The 22,238-nt window shown below is 44.5% G+C and overlaps 1 protein-coding gene across 3 annotated transcripts in view; it reads right to left on the bottom strand.

Moving 5' to 3' along the window:
- Positions 1–794: 794 nt before the first annotated feature.
- camk1da (calcium/calmodulin-dependent protein kinase 1Da) overlaps positions 795–22,238 on the bottom strand; it is a 43,369-nt gene continuing 21,925 nt past the window's right edge. The window contains exons 3-11 of one of the 3 annotated variants that reach the window (XM_061807306.1): positions 21,353–21,427; positions 15,426–15,564; positions 15,136–15,262; positions 11,800–11,875; positions 9,498–9,610; positions 8,113–8,191; positions 7,925–8,012; positions 7,634–7,829; positions 795–1,182 (exon numbers count right to left, since the gene is read on the bottom strand). In XM_061807306.1, the coding sequence (XP_061663290.1) occupies positions 968–1,182; positions 7,634–7,829; positions 7,925–8,012; positions 8,113–8,191; positions 9,498–9,610; positions 11,800–11,875; positions 15,136–15,262; positions 15,426–15,564; positions 21,353–21,427 (1,108 nt within the window). In that variant the 3' untranslated portion in view covers positions 795–967. Of the gene's footprint in view, positions 1,183–1,355; positions 1,379–3,043; positions 6,572–7,633; positions 7,830–7,924; positions 8,013–8,112; positions 8,192–9,497; positions 9,611–11,799; positions 11,876–15,135; positions 15,263–15,425; positions 15,565–21,352; positions 21,428–22,238 lie in introns of those variants that run through there. The other 2 variants (XM_061807305.1, XM_061807307.1) reach the window with 2 other exon arrangements.

Here is a 22,238-nt window from a genome sequence, read left to right as displayed (position 1 = left end):
GAAGTTTGGATTTTTTGGTTCTTCTATAGAAATCTGTAGAATTCTCCAGAATTTGTACAGAACAACTTGTTCTGTAGAACTTTTGCTGTTATTTTCTATAGAATTTCCAGAGAACAAAAATTCTATAGGATTTGGTTCCTAAAGCTCTATAGTTCTTTAGAAATTCTTTAGAATTTTTTTTAGCACGGGGTTCCCTGAGGTAGTAAATATACAATATGCGTGACACTAAAGCTCTGGGACCCAGATGTACGGTATACATCGTTGCAGTATTTTTTAATTTTTTTCCCCCCAATATTAGCTCTAGAAGCGGGTCAGAGGAATGGCTGTAATGTGCGGCGTCTCTAGGGAGAGGACTCGTGGGCATGTGTGGGTCATCAAGTGAATGGAATGTGTTTGCGGGGTTGGGAAGGGGGGCAGGAACAGCAGGACGTCACCGAAATATTCCTCTAATTCAGCCGAGAAAAGCTTCTGGAAGGAAGGCGGGGCCATCCAATGATGCGAGCGTTCTTGCTCCATCTCGGGTGCGATTAGTACTCTGTACGGATTTTATTCGTATTTACGCTGCTTTGAAGAAATAACACGTTTCTGGAAGAAATCCTGCATTACGTAATCAACTTGAAATAACGCCATAAACGTTAGCTTTGCTTTAAAAGAAGTCCCGCTTCATCTGAGGGCATTTGGAAATGCAAGGCGGGGAAAATACATCTTTACATCCCACGAAAACCCCGGAGAGAAAGATGATCTTTCTTTTTTTTCCACTTAACCTGAAGGCAAGAAAATCTGGAAGATTTACAGCCATTTGTGAGTCATTTATAGTCGCATCAAGCCATCAGAAGCGCCGTAACAATTCACCACTAGGTTCGGAAAATGAACAAAAACATACAGCGTGTCAACATTCTTCCAAATGAAAAGTGAAACTTGGAAAAAAATGGTGTTAAATAATCAAAATCAGCTCAAGGATTTATAATCACAGCCAGCGCCATCTGTAGAAAGTGTGTTTGCGCGCTTCTAATAGAGAATTCCGACTCGGGCCAAATAAAAGGTAACAATTGCCTGGAGAGTTTGCGGCATCTGCCTTTCGTCTGCTCAACATCTGGTTTACACCAAATACCTCGTACGCTCGATTCAGCGGCGTGATGGCAAACGCAGCCTTATTGCCACATGCATGGAACCCAAAGCCCGCTGGTGAGACAAAAAAAAAAAAAAAAGCACAGTTAGAACATCAATAAACGTGGAGTGTGTGTGAAAATGCAAAAAAAAAAAAAAAAAGAAATTAAAAAAAAAAAACCAGCTGTTTTAGTGATCATTTAGGATTTATTCAAGGAAAAACAAACAAAAACAACAAAAAGACAATCCAGCCCGCGTCGTCATGGTAACTCTGATATGTGCACATGATTGTCGAAGGCATCCGATACACAAGCCCCACGGACGCGCAGAGTCACAAGCGTCGGGGGTGGCCGTGACGAGACGCGTGGGTGCCGTTGACCGGGACGGGCGAAGACAAACACACGGGACAGTCGGGGGTGGGGGCAGTGGGTCACAAAAACAAGCACCGTCTTGAGTTTCAGTTTTACAAACAATAGTCGAGGCCCGAATTCAGAGCCAAGTTGGGTTCTGTCAAATATTTTTACGCTGGTTTTAGCTCATCAGGCAAATTATTCAATTATTTTTGGATAATCCAAAAGGGTGAACCCTCCTTCATTGCAATAGGTAATATCCATCCATCCATTTTCTTAGCCGCTTATCCTCAGGAGAGTCGCGGGAGTGCCCGAGCCTATCCCAGCTGTCAACGGGTAGGAGGCGGGGTACACACCGAACTAGTTGCCAACCAATCGCAGGGCACATCGAGACAAACAGCCACACTCACAATAACACCTTGGGGCAATTTAGAGGGTCCAATTAATGTTGCATGTTTTTTGGGATGTGGGAGGAAACCGGAGTGCCCAGAGAAAACCCAGGCAGGCAAGGGGAGAACATGCAAACTCCACACACAAGGGGCCGGGATTGAACCTCCGGGACCATCTAAAGGTCCGGGACCTCAGAACCATGAGGCCAACGCTTGCCAGCTGATCTACCGTGCCGCGCCAATAGGTAATATTTAGTCCAATTTAATGAAACACAATTTGTAATGTTAACGTATTTAAATACCCAAAACAGATTGCGAGCATATATACACAAAATCTTGTATGTGCCTTTCAGAGGCGTGGATTGGTCGAGCGGTGTGTCCTGTCAGCCACTTGACGGGAGCGCCTGGGTGTGAGCTGTGGCCTACATCAGGTTTCTATCGCCTGTATTATTCTCGTAGACTGCGCAACGTGCGCCGGAATGCAAGTAGAGTGAGCATGCATGAACGAGCCGCTGAAGAACTTCAAAACGATTGAGCCACCACAGCTCCTTGAAGATTGTTTATAATACCTTGCAACAATCTGCAATTATCAGTTAAATAGTTTACACACGATGCATTCTTCAGAGACACCCGTTTGTAGAACTGAAACCCTACTCTGTATCTAAAAGTTGGTCACGGATGCCAGGACTGGTTCGTTTTTGAACAATACACATACGTCAATGGGAGCCAGGCGCGTTTTCAGACTTGTCACAGCTTTGGATTTCTTTCTTTAAAACAGCAAAAAAAAAAAAAAAAAAAAAAAAACATAAGCCTGAGATCATTAAACGTTGCTTGCCGTTACCGACACCAAAGCAGTACTGAAACGCCGAGCGTTTGGCTCCACTGTCAAAATTTCAAAACTCTGAAGGGGAATTACATTTTTTTTTTTTATTCCCCTCATCTCAGACATTCCAGAGACAATACAATCAACACACTGAAGTGCGCGCGCACACACGATCTCTCGCCCGTTACCGCAAGCCAGAACAGCAAATATTTCGAAAACGATGATTTATATTCACAATCTATGTACAATCATCTTAAAACATTGAAGTGTTTCATTCAAAAGCGTCGCCGGAAGCAGGAGCAGCACATTCATCAATTCGTTTGACACTGAACATTATTACAATACTCAATAATAGTTGAGAGTGAGTATAAAAAAAAAAAAAAAAAAAAAAAAAAATCAATTTCAGGGATTGAAGAGCGGGCTCCTCTTTCCAATACAACATTCCAATTATTGTAACTGACATTTTTGGATTTTTCATGCACTGAAAATAAATTCTGAAAATGCATAGCAAACCACGTTAATATATACGGCATACAGGGTCATCATCGATAATCAGATTAAGCCCTTATGTTTAAAATTTTTTTTCCCCATTCTATTAATGACGGTTGGGTTCCTCTGAGACAAACATGGATTTTTTTTTTTTTTTTTTACAACAGCGCTCACGTTTTGAAAATAACCATCTCTGGAGATGGAAACTTGACACACTCAACATTTGAATAAATAAAAATAGCACAGACACACTTTTTAAGACAGTTCACGGAGACGACATGCATCTAAAGACACGTTAAAAGAATCGGTAGCTACACGGGACAAAGTTGCTTCGGATTCTGGGTCCTGGGAATATACAGTTTTTGTCTTCCATGCAGCGCCTCTAAATAACATGCAAGCGTGGCAATTCAGATCCGAAACGTCCAACAGAACCGACAAAAAGGCGACATAACACGACACGATCGCTGACGTCCTCGCGGTGGCTTTTTATCCATTTTAACAAACGGTTACACTTAATTAAATATTCGGCAGCAGCACTATCGGGAGAGGAGATGAAAACCAAAAAATAAAGATGGCGAGTTGGCAACTAACAATGACGATCTCGTGAAATCATTTAGTCGATCAAAGCATCATCGCTTCCTTGTCAAATCACGTGAGAATGCGCACGAGATTCTTTGCTCTGGTCTTTGGCTCCGTAGTCGCAATAAAGGGATCGCATCTAACGACAATCTGATATGTGTGAGAGGGGGCCAACATCGATTTAAGAGCAAAAACAAAGGCCATTTATCGCCACTGACACAATCGCTTCGAGGAAAAATAAATAACGTCGAAATGGAATGCCACGTTATCATTGGAAATGACTGACTAGGTCAAGGTATCGCCCTATTTGTGGACTAGACATCACGATTGAACACAAAACCCTAAACCGACGGCGGCAGGGGAGCGGTTAAGGCTCACGCGTGAGCGACCTTTTCCCCCCGGCTGCTTCGACGCGACGCCAAACATGAACTATGCAAACGAGCAAAAGGGAAACTAAAGCGGCGTGTCGCCGGCACACAGTGCAGCTGCGGTTTTTTCCCTGAGCACGACTGAACCGGGTGCAGCGCGGCGACGTCATGGCTTGGAAAAGAGAGGCGGCCGGCGACAGCGGCGGGCCGTTTTCAAATTTGGACAACCGTGAAAGGCAAAACCATCATTTGGAAGGAAAAAAAAAAAAAAAAAAAAAAAAACGTACAGAAAAACGGGGCGCTGAGTCGCAGACGTCGTCACAAACAATATGTAGCTTTTATGGACAAAAGTATTGGGACACCCGGCATCGCTATCGCGTCGACTGTAAGCGGAATGGAAGAAAATATGGAAAGTGTTGCCCATACGACACCGTCTGGGAAGACTTTCTGGAAGATATTGAAATTGTGTCTATTCGCCCAGAGTGAGCGCCGAAATACATACCGTAATTCCCAGCCTGCAGAGGGCACCCAGTAATAAGCCTCACACAGTACATTTGTAAAGGAGATACCATTTGGTACATACAAACGCCACAGCTGTGTAAAAGTTCCGGAAGTGCCCATATCGAAACACGAGATAGATATTTACAAAGACGGTACACAAAGAGTTTCACGCTCGCGCCGCAATAACACAAATTCTAGCACTGCGCGAAGGCTAGCGCAACTGCGCTAACGCTAATGCTAGCGCCACGCTAACAGGCCCGGTTAAACATAAAACATGCATACATAAAAATTACTGAGACACGTCAGTAACACGCTAGTGCACAGCTAACGGGGCCAGACCGGTAAAGGTCACTTCCTCGGCACATACATTCCACCGGTCTCACGCTTACCTTTTCCGCCCGAGTGCCCCATTGCGGCCGTTAGAAAAAAAAAATGCACAAATTAGCCGCATCGCCGCATAAACCGCAGGGTTGAAAGCGTGTGAAAAAAGTCACGGCTAATAGGCCGGAAATTATAGTACGTGACCAAATGTACGTTACTTGTAGTCACCTAAATCGCACTATGCTTCTCCATTGGTACAATGGCCTGTCATGTCTTCATACAAATCCATTTTTCTGGATTGAGAAGTCTTCGATGAACCTAACAGGCGTGTTTTCGGGATGTGGGAGGAAGCAGCCGGAAAAACAAAACGCAGAGAACACGGAAACTCCACACGGGGGAGGACGGAGGCCAGATTTGGACCTATTTTGCCGTCTTGATATGTGGAAAAATAAATATCGCGATTGAGTTATGAATTAAGCGGTGTCGCAAGGCTTTTGTCCATACAGCGTACGTTTGCAAACATTTCGTAGTCACCTGAACAAGTCCATTTAAGGTCAATAGTCAGAAACATTTAAAAGTAACGCAAGTAGAATAAAGAAGTACAACGCTCAATAGAATCTCTTCTTCCTGTCTGATAAACATCAGTTTAATCTGCATCTGAGAACGTATGTGGACTGCCGCGGTGCAAAAATAAAGCACCAACGCATAGTTTCCTCTCTCAACAGTCATGTGGTACTTTTAAAGCACTTCTTGAAGCACAAACAGCTGGACGAGCTACGTGCCGCATTTTAAAAACGCGCATGAAATACTATCAAGTCAACGCAAAGCACAGAAATCGAGCTGTGGGTTCCGGGAAACCACTCTGATTCCATTTTGGGAGAAGCTTTTCGATTCAAAAGCTGGTCATTAGCATGAGGTAGTGGCGACTGATCGTCTTGATTATGCTCTCCTTTCTCGTTCTCTCGCTCTATTTTTCTCTTTTTTTTTTTTTTTAAACAGAAACGCTCCTGCTAATTAGACATTAACGACCTTCTGAAAAGTCCAAATACCTCCTCCTAAATGAACCGCGGGAATCGAACAATGAAAACATTCCAGTTGCCAACAGTCAATCCGAAGGTTGAAAGAAAAAGAAAAAAAAAACAAACATCCAGATAATTAGATTAGTGAAGGAGGGATGAGATTCAGGAGGGACGTTGACATTGAGTCACGTGATCCATCGCCAGGCAGCTGACAAACATGCTCAGCGAGAGTCAGACATGGAGGTCTCTGCTCTCCTTGGAGCAGGGCGAGGAACCAGCTGAGGACGGGAGGAGGAGGAGGAGGAAGAGGATGGTGTTGGCGGCGGCGGGGTCTGGAGATGGGGGAGAGGGATGGGACGGGGGTGGGGGGCGGTAGCACTTCCACAAAGAAGTTCGGCGAGGAGACAAAAGACGGTAACAAGACGACCATCCTCTTCCTCTCTCGTCCCGCCGCCTCACAGCGCCGTGGCTTCCCAGCTGGTCCCCCGCGACACCTGGCGTCACTTGGTCTCCGCGAGCACCGGGGCGGGAACGGCCGAGGGGTGCGGTCGGCTCAGCTCGGCCCCCGCCGCGGGAGAAGTGGCTGCGGAGGCCAGGCTGCAGGGGGTGGCAGGGGTGGGAACACCTGGAGGGGCCAAGTCAGACCGATGAGAACAAGTTTGGGGTCTTGAGTGACGGGGGGGCTCCCAAACATTTTTAAAATTTCTTTCCGGGGTGGTCAACACAAAATACTTACCAATACACACACAAATATATTCCATATTTTTTTTGAAAACACACGTGAATTCATTTCAACAAAGATGGATTCAAAAGAAAAAACTGCCTGTTTTCTGAGTTAAAAAGAAAAAAGAAATGATAGACTGGAAAAAAATATTATTGATGAAATGTATTTATTATTAATTAAATTCACTAAAAACTGGAAATTTAAGTCCTACATTTCAGACACTAGGTCCTTATAATGATGTATTAAATCATTGTAATGAGAAACCATCTTATAAAGAGATGAGGTGCTATGTAAATAAAGTTTTAAAAGACAGTAAAACATAACTGAGATACCAAATCATAATTACTAGGTACTAAACCATAATTATGAGATGCCGTCTCACACGCATAAGTTAGGTCAACGACCGTTTTGCTCTGTGCTACATTATTATTATTATTATTTTCACAATCAGGAAAGAACCTACCACATACTGTAATTTCCGGTCTACAAGCCCTAACTTTTTTCACACGCTTTCAACCATGCGGTTTATGCACCTGGTTATAAACCTTGGTACATAAAGAATTTAACGGTAGCGCGGGGCTAGCATTAGTGCGGCACTAGCCCCGAACTTAAAGAAGTTAACACTCGCGCCGCGCTAATGCTATCCCCGCGGTCGGGCCACGCTAACGCCGCGCTAACACTTATAACCAGGTGCACTCTGTAGGCCGGGAATTACGGTATTTTTCTTGCAATTTTTTCCTCTTTCATGCATGAATGTAAAATTTTGAAAAAAATTATTACAAATAATTTGAAAATATTGATTAAAAAAAATCCTATTTAAAAAAATAACTTTCCTGGCCATATTATCATGGAATTCTAACACTTTTGAAAAAATATAATAAAGACTAAAAAAATATTTCGCTGCATTAAAAGATGTTCAAACATCAAGTGTCAAATGCACGTACGTCGTCGTGCGCTACTCACCTTCCTTCCGCGGCGCTCCCACGTTGTCGAAAGACGAAATCTGGCTCGCGGCCGAGCCGGCGTTCTGGCTCGGACCTTGCGCCGGCTTCTGGCTCGGCCTGGAGTGGGGGTTGTTGGCGTCCGCGCCGCCCCCCGTGCTGCTGCCGAGCTGCAGCCGCCTCATGTGGCGGACCACCACGGTGGCATTGAACGCTTGCTTGAGAGGGCAGAAAAAAACGGCGTGACCCGTCTTCGCGATCGCTGAAGAAGTCGCACTAAATCATGTTAAATAACTGCAGGAGGCAAGTTTACCCTCCATTTGCTCTTGGCAAAGTTCTTCTTAATTTGCCGGCTGACAGACTCGTGGATGTTCTTGCAGAGAGCTGTATCCCCGGCGATCCTGACACACAAGCAAATCCTCTGTTGGCACTCAAGACTAAATCAATACCTCTATTGATCTGATGTCTTTATGTCAGGCTGCATTTGCTGTCACAGCTCACCAGGGATGTCCGAGAGCCTGCTCGCAAGTGAAACGCTTGGCTGGATCTTTTTCCATTAGGTTGCTGATGAAATCCTTAGCTGGAAAATATGAGTCCAAAACAACAAACTGTATCAGTGTGGCCCGTCTGCATCCAAGCTACAGCAAACATTGTTAAGGAATCATTTTTTTTGTGGGAAATTAAAATATACACTTGGGTCTGGGACTCAGGAAGGCGTAGGCGAGAATAATACACCCCAAGTACAGTGATGCCTAGGTTCTCGACCACAATCAATTCCAGAAAACGGTTCGAGAAGTGATTTGTTCGAAAACCGAATCGATGTTTCCCATTAAAATGAATGGAAAAAGAAATACTGTGTTCCAAGCCTAAAAAAATAGGCTTTTAAAGCATTTTTTAGCTTTTCCTGATGATAAACTCCAAGGTAGAAATACATGCATAGTTTAAATACTTTATATAATAAGATCATTAAAGAAATATATTTATTTTATTTTACTTAAAATGTATGCTTTAGTAGTAGAGTACACTAGGCTGGGAGTGCATTGCCGTATCTGTAGCGACTCGGCCCCCAGCCTTGTAAATTTTTTTTTATTAACGAATATTGCAGAATAACTTTAAACAAGCAACTTGCCTTCTTTGGAGCCATGCGCTATGGGTTATTACGGTAGTCCTCGATAAGAAGAAAAACAACAGTCACTACTGGGACAGGCTTGTGTACAGAGGCTCCGTTATACAGAATAACAAAAGTGGGCTGTTATGTAATTTCCGTATTTATTTATTTTTTTTCGGGGGGGCGTTTTAATTGACAATAACAAAATGCGTCGTAGGTGGGTCAACTGCTTTGCGCCCCGCGCATTATGTTATTTCCGGCGGCGTGGAAATTCACAACAAAGCGCGTCGTGGGTCAGCTGGTGTGGCCACGCGCGTTCGGGGACCCATTTTCCTTCGAAAACAGAAGCAAATCTTGAAATTTTCGTTTGAAAACAGATTTTGTTCGAAAACGGGGACGGGGAACCAAGGCTTTATTGTATCACAAAAAGTTGTTTTGGCAAAACACTGGAACTTCAAACTAATACATTGTATCTGCCATCATTTGCCAAACCATAGTACAGAAGATTTATACTGTGTTTGTGGAACAGCACAGGAACAGCGGTAAGTCTGGCCAAAATGTCAAAACAAGTGAAAATTTGAACACGGCACATAATTGCCTGGCCTGATTCTGCACGGTTCTGAACACAGTCTGTTCCAAAGCTTTCACTAACAACACCTGACTGCGCCGTCCCAGACTGAGTTATGGAAGGAAAATCACATTAGTGTGTGGCAGAGACTCAGCGTGGGGTCTCTGTATTTGTGGGAAAGCTCAAGAAAAAGGAGGACAAAAGGCTCACCGGAGTCCGATATGTCGTCCCAGTACGGCGCGTCAAACTCGTAGTCGGCTTTGAGGATCTGTTCGAACAGCTTGGAGTCGTTCTCGTCGTAAAACGGCGGATACCCGCACAACCTGCGCACAGGAGGCTTTATCATCATTTCTTTTGCGCTTTAACTTGTGAATGAGGTGACATTTGAATCTTGAATCGCGCATTATTAAATTAATTTGATAAAAATCACGGGAGTAAATATTCAGAACCTTGCTCTAAGAATGACGATAACGAGGGTTAGCGGCCATCAGATGGCGCTGTTTCCTTTCCTGTCCGACGTGCACTTTGGATTTAATACACACAGAGCAGCGATTTAACTGCAAAACTGACTTTGTCACATCATTTTTATAGTGCTCCTTTTGGAGCGATTTCACGGTACTCGCACCTTGCAATCACGCTGACATGATAAGACTGCCGAAGACATCTCCCGTCATAATTAACGCCGATTCCACCAAAACATCATCTGCGCCTCGTCACGGAAGTTCTGGATGCGCTGAGATTTTCCTAAGGACTCATTAAAATGCCGTTCCCCATCGATACACATTTGCACAACACGCAAGAAAACAGTGTGACGTTGGTTCCTGCTGTGAGGGAGGGGCGGGGGGAGACTTCCCGTTTTATGTTTTTTTTTTGCTTTTTGTCTTTGGGTGACAAACTCGCAACCAACGGAGTGACCGCAGCAGCAAAAGAAAATATGGAAGCTGTCATAAAACAGTTTCGGACTTGGCTCTCGTTCGCCGACTATCCGAGACAGAGCGCCCACGCGCACGTCCGCAAAATCCCTGGTGATTATCATGGCTGATTACCTGATGTGATCTTTCCACCTGAGCAGCAGCTAAAAGCTAACAAGGTCTAAATCGCCCGACTAATTGTGCAAATTGCCAGCAGGGAGCCGCTCTCCCTCTGCCTTTGAGCGCCGAGACGCGCGCTCGAGTGCACGCACAAAATCTGCGTGTGTTCTGTTGGGCAATCTCTCATGCTCGTCGTCCCGTTAACCCGCCGCCGACCCTGACCTTCTGACCTCTGAACCCTCGCCGCGCAGAGACGCCTTAGATGCAGGACAATGCAGTCCAGATGTAGACATAAACAAACTCCTGAGGAGGATTATCGTGAAATTTGAAATGTGTGCTCTGGCTTCGGTGCGTAAACGCGCGCAGAGCGCAAACAGATGCCTCGCGGGCGGCGAACGAAGGCGCACAACGCTTGAGTTCGCATTTCTTTTCAGTTACGCACACAAACATCTGCATCGAGCGAGCGTGTGAGGTGGTCAGAAGGGAGTCGGAGGGGGAGGGGCGACAACGGCGACGACCAAACAACCAGAACAATGCGGCTGGCTCCGTTTCCATATAAGGGCATCACGCAGAGCCGCATCTGGTTTTGAGGACGGTGCCTAGCAACATCATCATCATCATCGCATCCAGCACACACAACAACTCAAACGAGTGATTGGGCAGAGCGGCAATTAATGACATTTTAATGCTACAAATGGATAACTGCATTATTTAAGTCAAAAAAGTGATATTCTGTCCTAATTCTGGGCTTCATAGAAATATTTCTTTGTTTGGACTTCACAAAACGAGTTACTTTTGATATCTCAAAGGGGAAATCCATTGGTTTGCATGAACAAAGTATCCAATGTCATGTTATGTGTACTCTATTTTGACAATGTGATGTTAAATCCTCTCTGATTTATTGGTGTTTTGAAAAGATTTTTTTATCGACAATTACGAATTTTCAGGGGCCCTGCCATTTTCGCAACCTACGTGCGCAGATGTGACGTGTTACTTGCTGTTCCAAACGCTCGATTACATGGGACACCATTATGCTCATCGCAGATTTCTCCTATTTATCCTCATCTGATGAAGAAATAGCAGTATCGGTTGATCGGGAAGACGGAGGAATACTTCCATACATATTTGAACCTGTGGCTAGAATTAATGTTGAATATTCGGATGGTTCTTTGGGCGAAATGTCTGACTATTAAACTTTTATTATTTTCGCGACACCGCGACGTAAGTGCATAAACAAAGGCCCCCGGAAACTCCGGGCCGGCAGCCGTGGATAGTTCTTCGGACGGGAATGATATGGAGTCTGACGAGCGAGCTCTGGCGGCGGACAGGAATCACGCGGAGTCTGATGAGCGAGCTCCGGCGGTGGGCCGCGAGTCGAGCTTCCAGGCGGCAGAGGCCGTTAGCCCCGGATGCCGAAGCTAGGCTAAAGGCCTCCGCCATTGCAAAAGTTGGGGCGCGAGGCCCGGCTTCGACGTACTTACAGAATATAGGCGATCACTCCGATGGACCAGCAGTCCACTGCCTTGCTGTATGGCTTCTGGGCAAGAACTTCTGGCGCTAAAAACAGACAGACATAATGAATAAGCTTCTGGTACTCTTAAAAGTTCCTTCATTACTGATAAGACTCCCTTTTACGGGAGCTTTGCGGTTGTTTATGTACCATTAAAGTCAGTGCTAGAGGGCGATGCTAAAGTAGCTGTGTTTTTTTTTTTATTTTTAATGTGAAACTGCAGCTGTTTTTAAAGGCTACAAACTCCATCACGGTGGGGGAAAAAAAAAAAAAAATCAGAGCAAGTTATGCACTCTCACAGAAAAAAGTACTTTTGCCTAACCGAAACAATCAGGTTTGGTTTGGCGCCACACCCTTGTTCAAATCCCTGATTTTTGGGGATATTTCGCCACTTGTGTGCTGACCTTATTAATGTTTTCATGTTCCGCTTAATTCTGAACACACACTTGTAGACACACGATCGCAGTTGTTTATTTTACATTTGTCTCGAGATGAAAAATTATTTTTTGCCTTTTTTACCCCATTGAATTTGCACAGGTTGTAGGTCACATTAACGACGGGAAAAGTTTTTCGATGATTCATCTTGAGCTCCTTTATTATGTCACAAAAACATGGCTTTTTTTTTTTTTTTTTTTTTTTTTTTTAAAATCCCGCGTGGTGAAATCAAATGGGTCGAAACGTGTGCTGAATCATAGCGGTCTTGTTGCGCCATGAGTCACGGCGATGCTGTTCACGTCTGTTGCTTTTGCCGGATTCCAACATCTGAGGTCATTATGTCTGGTTGGCGCTCTTCTAGAACATAAGATGTAATACTAGCTGTACACAAATCAGCTACATTTAAGTTCTGCTCACTGCTATGTTACGGAACTACTGTATGTTGCGCAATGGGACTGTGCAGAACAGTTGAAGCGCACTATTCTCAATGCTTTAGGGCGCTCTAAATTGAGCATCAAGGACCTCATTAGCACAGTAATGAGATGAGATCTTGTTACCGGAGGAAACGGGATCTTTCCAGACAAAACATTAGCTTGGAAACGACTTGAATATTTCACACTTTTTTTTTTTTTTTTAAATCAAGATCTGGCTTTTACATAGTGGGTTTTCGGTTTATTTACTGTTGCACTCGAGTTATATGCATGCAAGCAGATGCAAGGTGGGGTGCGGGCTTGTCGAGAAATAAAGGAAACAACAACCGCAAAAAAAAAAAAAAAAAAAAACAAATTTAAATGACAAATTACATTCAAGGTTTGGTTTCAACAAAAGTGAAATAGAAATACAAAAAAAAAAAAAAAAAAAAAAAAGGAAATGAGCATAAAACCGAGAGCAGGTTACCGTAATTTCCGGCCTATAAGCCGCAACTTTTTTTTCCCCACACGCTTTCAACCCTGCGGTTTGTGGGGTGATGCGGCTAATTTGTGCATTTTTTTCTCACGCCCGCAAGAGGTCACTCGAGCGGAAAAGGTAAGAGTGAGACTGGTGGAATATATGTGCCGAGGAAGTGACTTTTACCGGTCTGGCCCTGTTAGCATTGCACTAGCGTGGTACTACTGTGTTTCAGTGATTTTTACCAGTATGTTTTTTTTTTTTTTTTTTTTTTTTTAAACTGGCCCTGTTAGCGCCGTGCTAGCATAAAAGGGGTGTCAAACTCATTTTTGTCGTGGTCCACGTTACTGTCCCCGTTTCCCTCAGAGCGCCATGATGACTGTGGAACAAAAATATTTAATCATCTCATCATATTTACATCATCAATGTATGAACTAGTTTTGGAATCAGAAATCAAGGTTTGTGTGTTTTTCAACTATTCACATTTGGTAACAGAAAAATGGTTGTAGTATCTCAACTCCATAACTTATGATATATGACAATTTGAAATTTTGGTGGAGATTTTTTACAAAAATCATGGAAATTGACACTCTAGATTTGGCTTCGCAGGCCACATAAAATCATTTGGTGGGCCTGATTTGGCCCTCGGGCCTTGAGTTTGACATCATGCATTAAAATGTCTGTGTACAATCTTTCTTTGTAAATATCTCGGGTTTCAATGTGGGCACTTGGGGCTTTTACACACGTGCGGCGTACCTATGTACCAAATGGTATTTCCTTTACAAATGTACTGGGTGAGGCTAATAAGCAGGTGCGCTCTGTAGGCCGGGAATTATGCTATGTATTTCGGCGCTGTCCAGTAGCTCTGGGTGAATAGACGCAATTTCAATATCTTCCCAAAAGTACCTCGCCGTTGTACGCGCAACACTTTCCATATTTTCTTCCATTCCGCTTACTGTTGATGTGATAAAGATGCCGGGTGTCCCAATTCTTTTGTCCATAAAAGATACATATCGTTTGTGACGACGTCTGCGACTCAGCGCCTCCTTTTTCCCGTACGTTTTTTTTTTCCCCCCTAAATGTCGGTTTTGCCTTTCACGGTTGTCCAAACTTGAAAACATCCCGCCGCTGTCAGCGGGTTAGGGGTTGTCGGCCCTGTTAACGCCGCACTAGCACTAGCACAACGAGGCTAGCGTTAAACAGTCCTTGTACCGTTTTTCTTTGTAAATATCTCGTGTTTCAATGTTTTACACAGCTGCGGGGTATGTTGTGTACCTTTACAAATGTACTGGGTGAGGCTTATGACCAGGTGCCCTCTGAAGGCCTGGAATTACGGTAAAATAACGTGACATTGCGTGTGAACAGGTTGAGCCATGGGTTGTTGGCATCGATGTGGACGAGTGTGCTGAACATCTGTCTCTTATGACAACAGATGTAAATGCACGCAGAAACACACACACACAATGTTGACTGAGTGAGGGAGTGGTACGGCTCTGTCAGTGGCTGATTAATAGTATATAACTGAAAGAGCCTGCATGCAAAGTCACACACACATGCTTGAATAAACAACGTTGACCCAGCCTGAATAAAGCAGCCCGGTGTCAGACGGAAACAACACGCGCTCATTGCATAATTCATGTCCGCTGGAAAGGCTCGGCCATCCCGAGAAGGATGGAATATAAATATACGCAAACGATGAAGACCTATTCGGTTTACAGCCAAAAACAAAAGTGCGATGTTGATGTGAAAGTTTGTGTGAGCACTCGCGCATCAGGTTACGCCGTGAATACGCATCAGTGAACGTTGCGCCGTCTGGCCGCCGTATAGATGGAACAGCCGGTGCAACAGCTCTTTTGCCTTGTTTCTTTCTCGAGCTTTGAATAACAGCGACTGTATTTCTCTGCATTCGTGTGCAGTCTGATGCAATTGTCTACGCCGGCTAGAATACGTCAGGTGACGGAAGACCGACGAAAAAATAACCTACCGACGTATCCTGGTGTACCGCAGGCAGTGGACATGACGTTACCGCTACCCTCCATCTTAGAAAGACCGAAGTCGCTGATCATGATCTTTGACCCGTCCTGGGGATTAAAATACAGCAGGTTCTCGGGCTATGGGAGAAAAACAAACCAAAATGTAGTCATGTAATGTAAAGAGACTCACTTATGAGCTTTGTTTTATGAGATAAAAAGGTAGGACTGATCAAACAGTACGCTATTATTACTACGGTGTTATGACATTTAAGAAATGACTTTCTGTGTGTGGATGTGATACCTTCAGGTCTCGGTGCACGATGCCCATGTTGTGCAGATAGTTCACAGCATCCAGGACTTGGCGGATGAGCGTGCTCGCATCCTTCTCTGTGTAAAACCCTTTCTCGACGATTCTGTCAAAGAGTTCGCCACCGGACACCCTGCAGAATTAGACAACGTATTATTGTATAACGTCGCTGATGGTGTAGTGGTACACACACCTGCCTTTGGTGCAGGGCAGCGTGGGATCGATTCCCGCTCAGGTGACTGTGTCGATATCTGCCCTGTGACTGAGCGGCGACCAGATCAGGATGTAGTCCGCCTTTCACCCGAAGCTAGCTGGGATAGGCTCCAGCTTTCCCGCGACCCTTATGAGGATAAGCGGCTTGGATAATGGATGGATAGATTATTATAAAACCATTAGCATACATGGACACTGTGGCAAAACATCAGCTATACGAAGTAGACTGACATATGAGATCATCCATCCATCCATGTTCTTTGCTGCGTATCCTCACGAGGGTTGCGCGAGGCTACACCCTGAACTGGTTGCCGGCCAACCGCTGGGCTCGAGACAAACAGCCGCACTCACAATCACACCTAGGGGCAATTTAGAACGTCCGATTAATGTTGCATGTTTTGGGGATGCGGGAGGAAACCGGAGTACCCCGGAGGAAACCCACGCAGGCACGGGGAGAGCATGCAAACTTCACAATAGATAGATAGAACCCGGGACCTTAGAACTGCGAGGCCAACGCTTTTACCAGCTGATCCACCGTGCCGTCACATATGAGCTCAATTACTTAAAATGTTTTGGCATATTTAAAATTCCATTCCATTAAACTATGACTTATTTACTACAAAAAAAAATGTGTCTTTATTCATATATCTAGGTCAGTGACGCAAGCAGAGCGATTAAAAGGTCTTCCACTTGATGGCAGAACGGACAATTAACCTTAACTTTCCACCCGTACGACTAAATAAAAGCTTTGCGCTCAACTGAACAGACCCAGATTTCACAGCGAGCCCATAAAGTCTCTGGTGTGCAGGCTGGTAGCGCCCCCTGCTGGAGAACTCCATCTCATAAAGGGAAAACCTCACCACACAGAGGAGACCCGCGCAATCAGAATGAAAGATCCACGGGAACGCCACTGGCACGCATCCAGGGACAGACAAGGGCAAACAGGCACACAGCCACGGAATTTGTGTGTCTTGTTGTCATGGTGACATATCTGATTAGAGCCTGTTAAACGCTAACTCATGTTTTTTTTTTTTATTTCTGTGAATTCTTCAAAAGAAAGTAAGGACTTGTTGGCAAAAAGGACACAGTAAAATGCAGCTCAACAAGAGAGTATCACAATCAGACAAGAGACCCAACAAATGCAGATAGTGTACGCGGGACACTTGTTTCCATCACAGGCCGTATCTGGGGCGTGGTTCTCACGTCAAACCACAAAGATGTACATTTGGATCGGGGAACGAAAACTGTGAAGGCTAAATCTGGTGGAAAAACAAAAAAGACGTCAACAAATTCTAGAAAAAGCTCAAAGTTTCGTCAGGGGCAAACTAGTCTGTCTCTACTGTCTTTAGTCTAGTTTTGCTCCAACAAAGAAAGAAAATTGCTTTCGCTTTTGGATTTTTTTTCTCTCTCTGCGCGCACAATGAGGTCGCGTGGTAGGAAGCGGCCTGCGATTCCGCTCACTTTGAAATATGAATAGGATATATTCTCGTTTCGAGCAAGGAGCACGATGAGTGATCTCGAAAGGCTTGACCTGACTCAGAAGGGACGATCTCACAAACAGGAACCCCGGCGGATCCCCGTATCTTTAAGAGTCGCCGCGATGCTTTGCGTCCGCTCTCTCGTTGAGTTGAATAAGGCGACAGCTCTCCGTACGTTAGAGTGCAGTTGTAAACAAACCGCGATCATAAACAAATTGAGAAATCTGATATGTTCAATTTGTGGTCGGTTCTTTCCAAGAGATAACAAAAAGCAGGTATTATTTATTTGCTATTTGGGTTGAGACGGCGAGTGGTCCTACAATACGGATGTTTGCATCAGCAGGTTAGGTTCAGGTCCCTTGCACAATTAAAAATACATTTATGGAAGTAAATATGTGCCAGCAGGATATGAATTTGAAATGCCACAGAAAACAGGATTTGGATTTGAAATGTCAAGTGATCACATTTCCAAGAGTTGTATTTCAGTGTAACTTTTCAATGTTCACAATTCGACTGGCTATAATTCGCTGTCTGAAATTCACCGTCTGTGCCACCAGGCAGGGTTACTTCAGGTCAGAACCAAACAGCCAGTTAATCCAATTACGCTTTCTTAGTACAGTGAAGAAAATAAATATTTGAACACCCTGCTATATTGCAAGTTCTCCCACTTAGAAATCACGGAGGGGTCTGAAATTTCCATCGTAGGTGCATGTCCACTGGGAGAGAGATAATCTAAAAGAGAAAAATCCAGAAATCCATGACCATGGAATACATGACAATGACCCGGAGCACACAGCCAAGAAAACCAAGGAGTGGCTCCGTAAGAATAATATCAAGGTTCTGGCGTGGCCGAGCCAGTCTCCAGGCCTAAATCTTTGGAGGGAGCTGAAAGTCCATGTTTCTCAGCGACAGCCCAGAAACCTGTCGGATCTCGACAATATCTGTGTGGAGGAGTGGGGCAAAATCCCTCCTGTAGTGTGCGCAACCCTCGTGAACAACTACAGGAAACGATTGACCTCTGTAATTGCGAACAAGCTCTACTGTACCAAATATTAACATTGGTTTTCTCAGGTGGTCAAATAATCATTTGCATCTGTATCACACAAATAAATCGTGAAAAAAAAAGAAAAAAAAAAATCATACATTGTGATTTCTGGATTTTTCTTTTTAGATTATCTCTCTCACATTGGACATGCGCCTACAATGAAAATTTCAGACCCCTCCGTATTTCTAAGTGGGAGAACGTGCAATATATGTAGGTGTTCAAATACTTATTTTCTTCACTGTATGTGACGTCACGTGACAAAGATCACCAAAGTGCGATTGGCTGAGTCTTCGGTTCTGACCTGAAGTAACCCTGCCTGTTGGCACAGACGGCGAATTTTCGACGGCGAAATGTAGCCAGTTGAATTGTTAACATTGAAAAGTTACACTGAAAAACAGCTATTGAAAATGTGACATTTCAAATTCAAATTGTTTTCTGTGACATTTCAAATTCAAATCCTGCTGGTACATATTTACTCGGGTAGACATCAACCAAAGAGAGGCGGTGACGAATCACAAATCCCGAGAGGCCTCGTTTCTTCAACTCTTAAGTGCCCTTAGTGTAAAGCACCTAATCTAATCATCTGAGATGTTACGCTGTGGCGACCACTAACGGGACAAGCCGAAAGAAAATTACCGGTGAATACTTGTATTCATTAATCTCCATCTTGCGTCATGACAACTTACTCGACAAACAAAACCATTTTCCCTCTTCCAAATATGTCATTTATCACCCGGCAAACATCAGCAGTTTCACTGCGCTCGATGCCATCGATTTTCATTGCGCTAGGAACTGATTGCTTTCCCCCCGCAGTGTCGATGCTTACGTAAGACGAGATGAACAATGCAAACGCTGTCACGCCGCATTGATCTGCCACGCAGTAACTCGCTGCAAAAAAAACAAACAAAAAAAAAAAAAAACAGAAAATGATTCCTTGCTCCAGACTGAAACTCGAGTCTTTTGGGAAAATGCTTCAAACTAATTAAGTGAGTTTGGTGACGTGAGCTACTCTTTCAGCCACGGTGATGCAAAGTGCTTTACATAAGTTATTATTTTGTGACTTTCCTTTTATTCGCATACTGTACTACACGTCTGAAGTACCATAAAAGAAAATGAGCATGAACCTGTGAGCAGGTAGAAATAACTGTAACTTCCGGCCTATAAACTGCGACTTTTTTTGCCCCCCACACTCTTTCAATCCTGCGGTCTATGCGGTGATGCAGCTAATTTGGGCATATTTTTGTAACGGCCGCAAGGGGGCACTCGAGCGGAAAAGATAAGAGTGAGACCGGCGGAATATATGTGCCGAGGAAGTGACTTTTACCGGTATGTTTTTTTTTTCTTCCCCCCACTGGCCCTGTTAGCGCTGCGCTAGCATGTTGCTGCTGTGTTACTCCCATGTTTCAGTGATTTTTTTACTAGTATGTTTTTTTTTTTTTTTAACCGGCCCTGTTAGCACCCCACTAGCGTGTTGCTGCTCTGTTACTGCCGCATCTCAGTGATTTAGGTATGTTTTTTTCAACCGGCCCTGTTAGTGCTGTGCTACCGTGTTGCTACTGTGTAGCTGCCACAGCTATTTTATGTATTTTTTTTCCAAGCCCTGTTCGTGCTACTATGTTGTTGCTATGTTTAGGTAAGCGAAGGTATTGAAACACTTACGGTCTTTGTTTGTAAATATCTCGTGTTTCAATGTGGGCACTTGCAGCTTATGTATGTACCAAATGGTATTTCCGTTACAAATATACTAGGTACAGGTGCGCTCGGTACGCCGGAAATTACGGTCCTCTCTTTAAACATGATTCAACTATGCACACACAACCTTGCAAAAAATAAAAATAAAAAAATACAGTACACATGATTTAAGATAAATTTGAGATGAAAGGAATTACACCAAGTCAGTCTAATCAACTTGTTCTGGTATTTGTTGAGAAATGGATTCCCAAAAAATGGGATTTTATTCCTTTACTGTACACTGTGTTGAGCAGTGTACATAAGCTCGAGTACAACGGTTTGCTTCTGTCAGTCTGAAACTATGACACAAATGCTTCACGGCATAAAAGATATGCCGGGTTGCGGAAGCGCTCCAGCGGAGTGCAGCCTGCGGCGCAAAGGCCAGATCAAATGGGATTTGGACTAACTCAATTTTGGTTTTGTTTCTTTTAGCTGCTTGTGCAGGGACGCGTAGTGAAAGATGCGAGCTTCTGTGGCGGGAAGTTTGTTTTAATAACATTAAGGGCAATATCTGCAGGTTAACCTAGAGTCAAACGATCGTATCAAAGCCGCGGCGGTTTCATTTCAGACGTGACCTTTGACCTCGTAAACATGGCCAGTAATGTGTACTGACCCATGCACGGCCTTGCTGGAGGGAGGAAAGAGGATTGGGCGGGCACACTGAATTCCGTGTGAGCAGGTGAGGTGGAGGGCAAGAGGTGACAGTGATGGAAATGAGGTGTGAAGGAAGAGGAGGAAGAGAGGAAGGACGAAAGGAGACGGAAAGATAAAGGTGCACGTGAACAAAGAAGCGCTGGCTGGATCTTTCCGAGGAGTTCGGGGTCAGCTCTTCTCAGACCCTTTCGCTGACTTTCGCTGCCAAAAGGCCAGTTCATGAAGAAAAATCAAACAAAAAGGAAGGCTCAAAAATTGCAACGGGAAGTCATTTCAAATTTTTCTCCGATGACATATCAAGCTCAAGTGGTAAAAATGGAAAAGCGCTCTTAATTGCCTAATTGACGCCACAGCGATTTAAATTAAGAGCATCATCTTGTTGATTTACGCTGACAAATACAATAAAATGAAGCCGTTAATCTGGGGGAAAAAAATGCAGTTTGGCATCTTTCACCCAGTTTTCAGTCCCACCGCAAATATCTTGCCTGCTGTACTCTGATCGCAAGCCTCAAACACGAGCGCTAATCTGTTGACACGAAGCCGCAAATAACGCCGCTGTTGTGTAATCCTCCGCCGAACCTGACGGAAGCGTTTCCACAACCGGTGCCAGAGTCGCCTTTTCCTCCCGTGTAAGCCTGCGGAGGAGGTCAGCGGGAGGCACCTCACGGGCGATCCACAGATAAGCCCTCTTGGCCCCAATGCACCACCACCAAAGACGAAATTGTTTATCGCATGCTTTGCTGCCGAAACTGGACGTGTTCTACAGCTGTTTGCTCCAACATTTGATGGGTTCAACTCACAGTTGCATAATGAGATAGAGGTGATCCGGACTCTCGTAGATGTCCTCCAGCGCCACGATATTTTCGTGCTTAATCCTGCAAAAAGAAAGCGAGAATTGAACGTTATTTGAGAGCTGGGCGGCGTCTTACCATCGCGTTCGGTCGTGCGCTAACGCGACTGAATGAGTCACAGTTGTAATGAGGCGATAATGTTTAGCATTACTTTTCTCATTAATGCGCATAATGATGACAATCATTTGGACAGAGTCGCCTCATTGACAGTCTTTTTTTTTTTTTCAGCCTCCATTTACCTTTTCAGCTCTGTCACTTTTTCTCGGTTTCTCGGCACAAGGGAGAGTTTTCCGTACGTGCGAACGCATACGCACGCATAATCGTAATACCTCAAACAAAACTGATTTAGCGCGAGCACGTGGGTTAATCATCTCTCGCTTTGGGAGCGGCGGTAATTCCACACAGGTCGTGCTTCCCCCACTCAGAGGCGCTCCCAGTAGGTGCCGGGGTGAGCGTGCAAGAGTCGTTTATGAGCGCCGCGTCGGCAGACCGGCGATAAACCCGGAGTGGCGTCGTGCGGCTCGTTGGGAGCAGACGCGTGCACGCAGCGATAATTTGAGTGCATGTTTGAGGGCTGCCCGGGAGAAGTGCCATTTTCATTCATACAATTTTTTTGAGTGCCATGCGGTGTTATTCAAAAGTGAACAAGTGGTCACCAATGGAACGCAATGAATGAAATTCATACCGTAATTTCCGGCCTATAAACCGCAACTTTTTTCCGCACGCTTTCAACCCTGCGGCTTATGTGGTGATGCGGCTAATTTGTGCATTTTTTCTAGCGGCCGCAAGGGGGCACTCGAGCGGAAATAGAGTGAGACCGGTGGAATATATGTGC

Source organism: Syngnathoides biaculeatus, chromosome 20, assembly GCF_019802595.1.
Source record: "Syngnathoides biaculeatus isolate LvHL_M chromosome 20, ASM1980259v1, whole genome shotgun sequence".
NCBI classification, from domain to species: domain Eukaryota; kingdom Metazoa; phylum Chordata; class Actinopteri; order Syngnathiformes; family Syngnathidae; genus Syngnathoides; species Syngnathoides biaculeatus.
The sequence above is the reverse complement of the archived record's forward strand: the minus strand, read 5'-3'. Positions and strand labels throughout refer to the sequence as shown.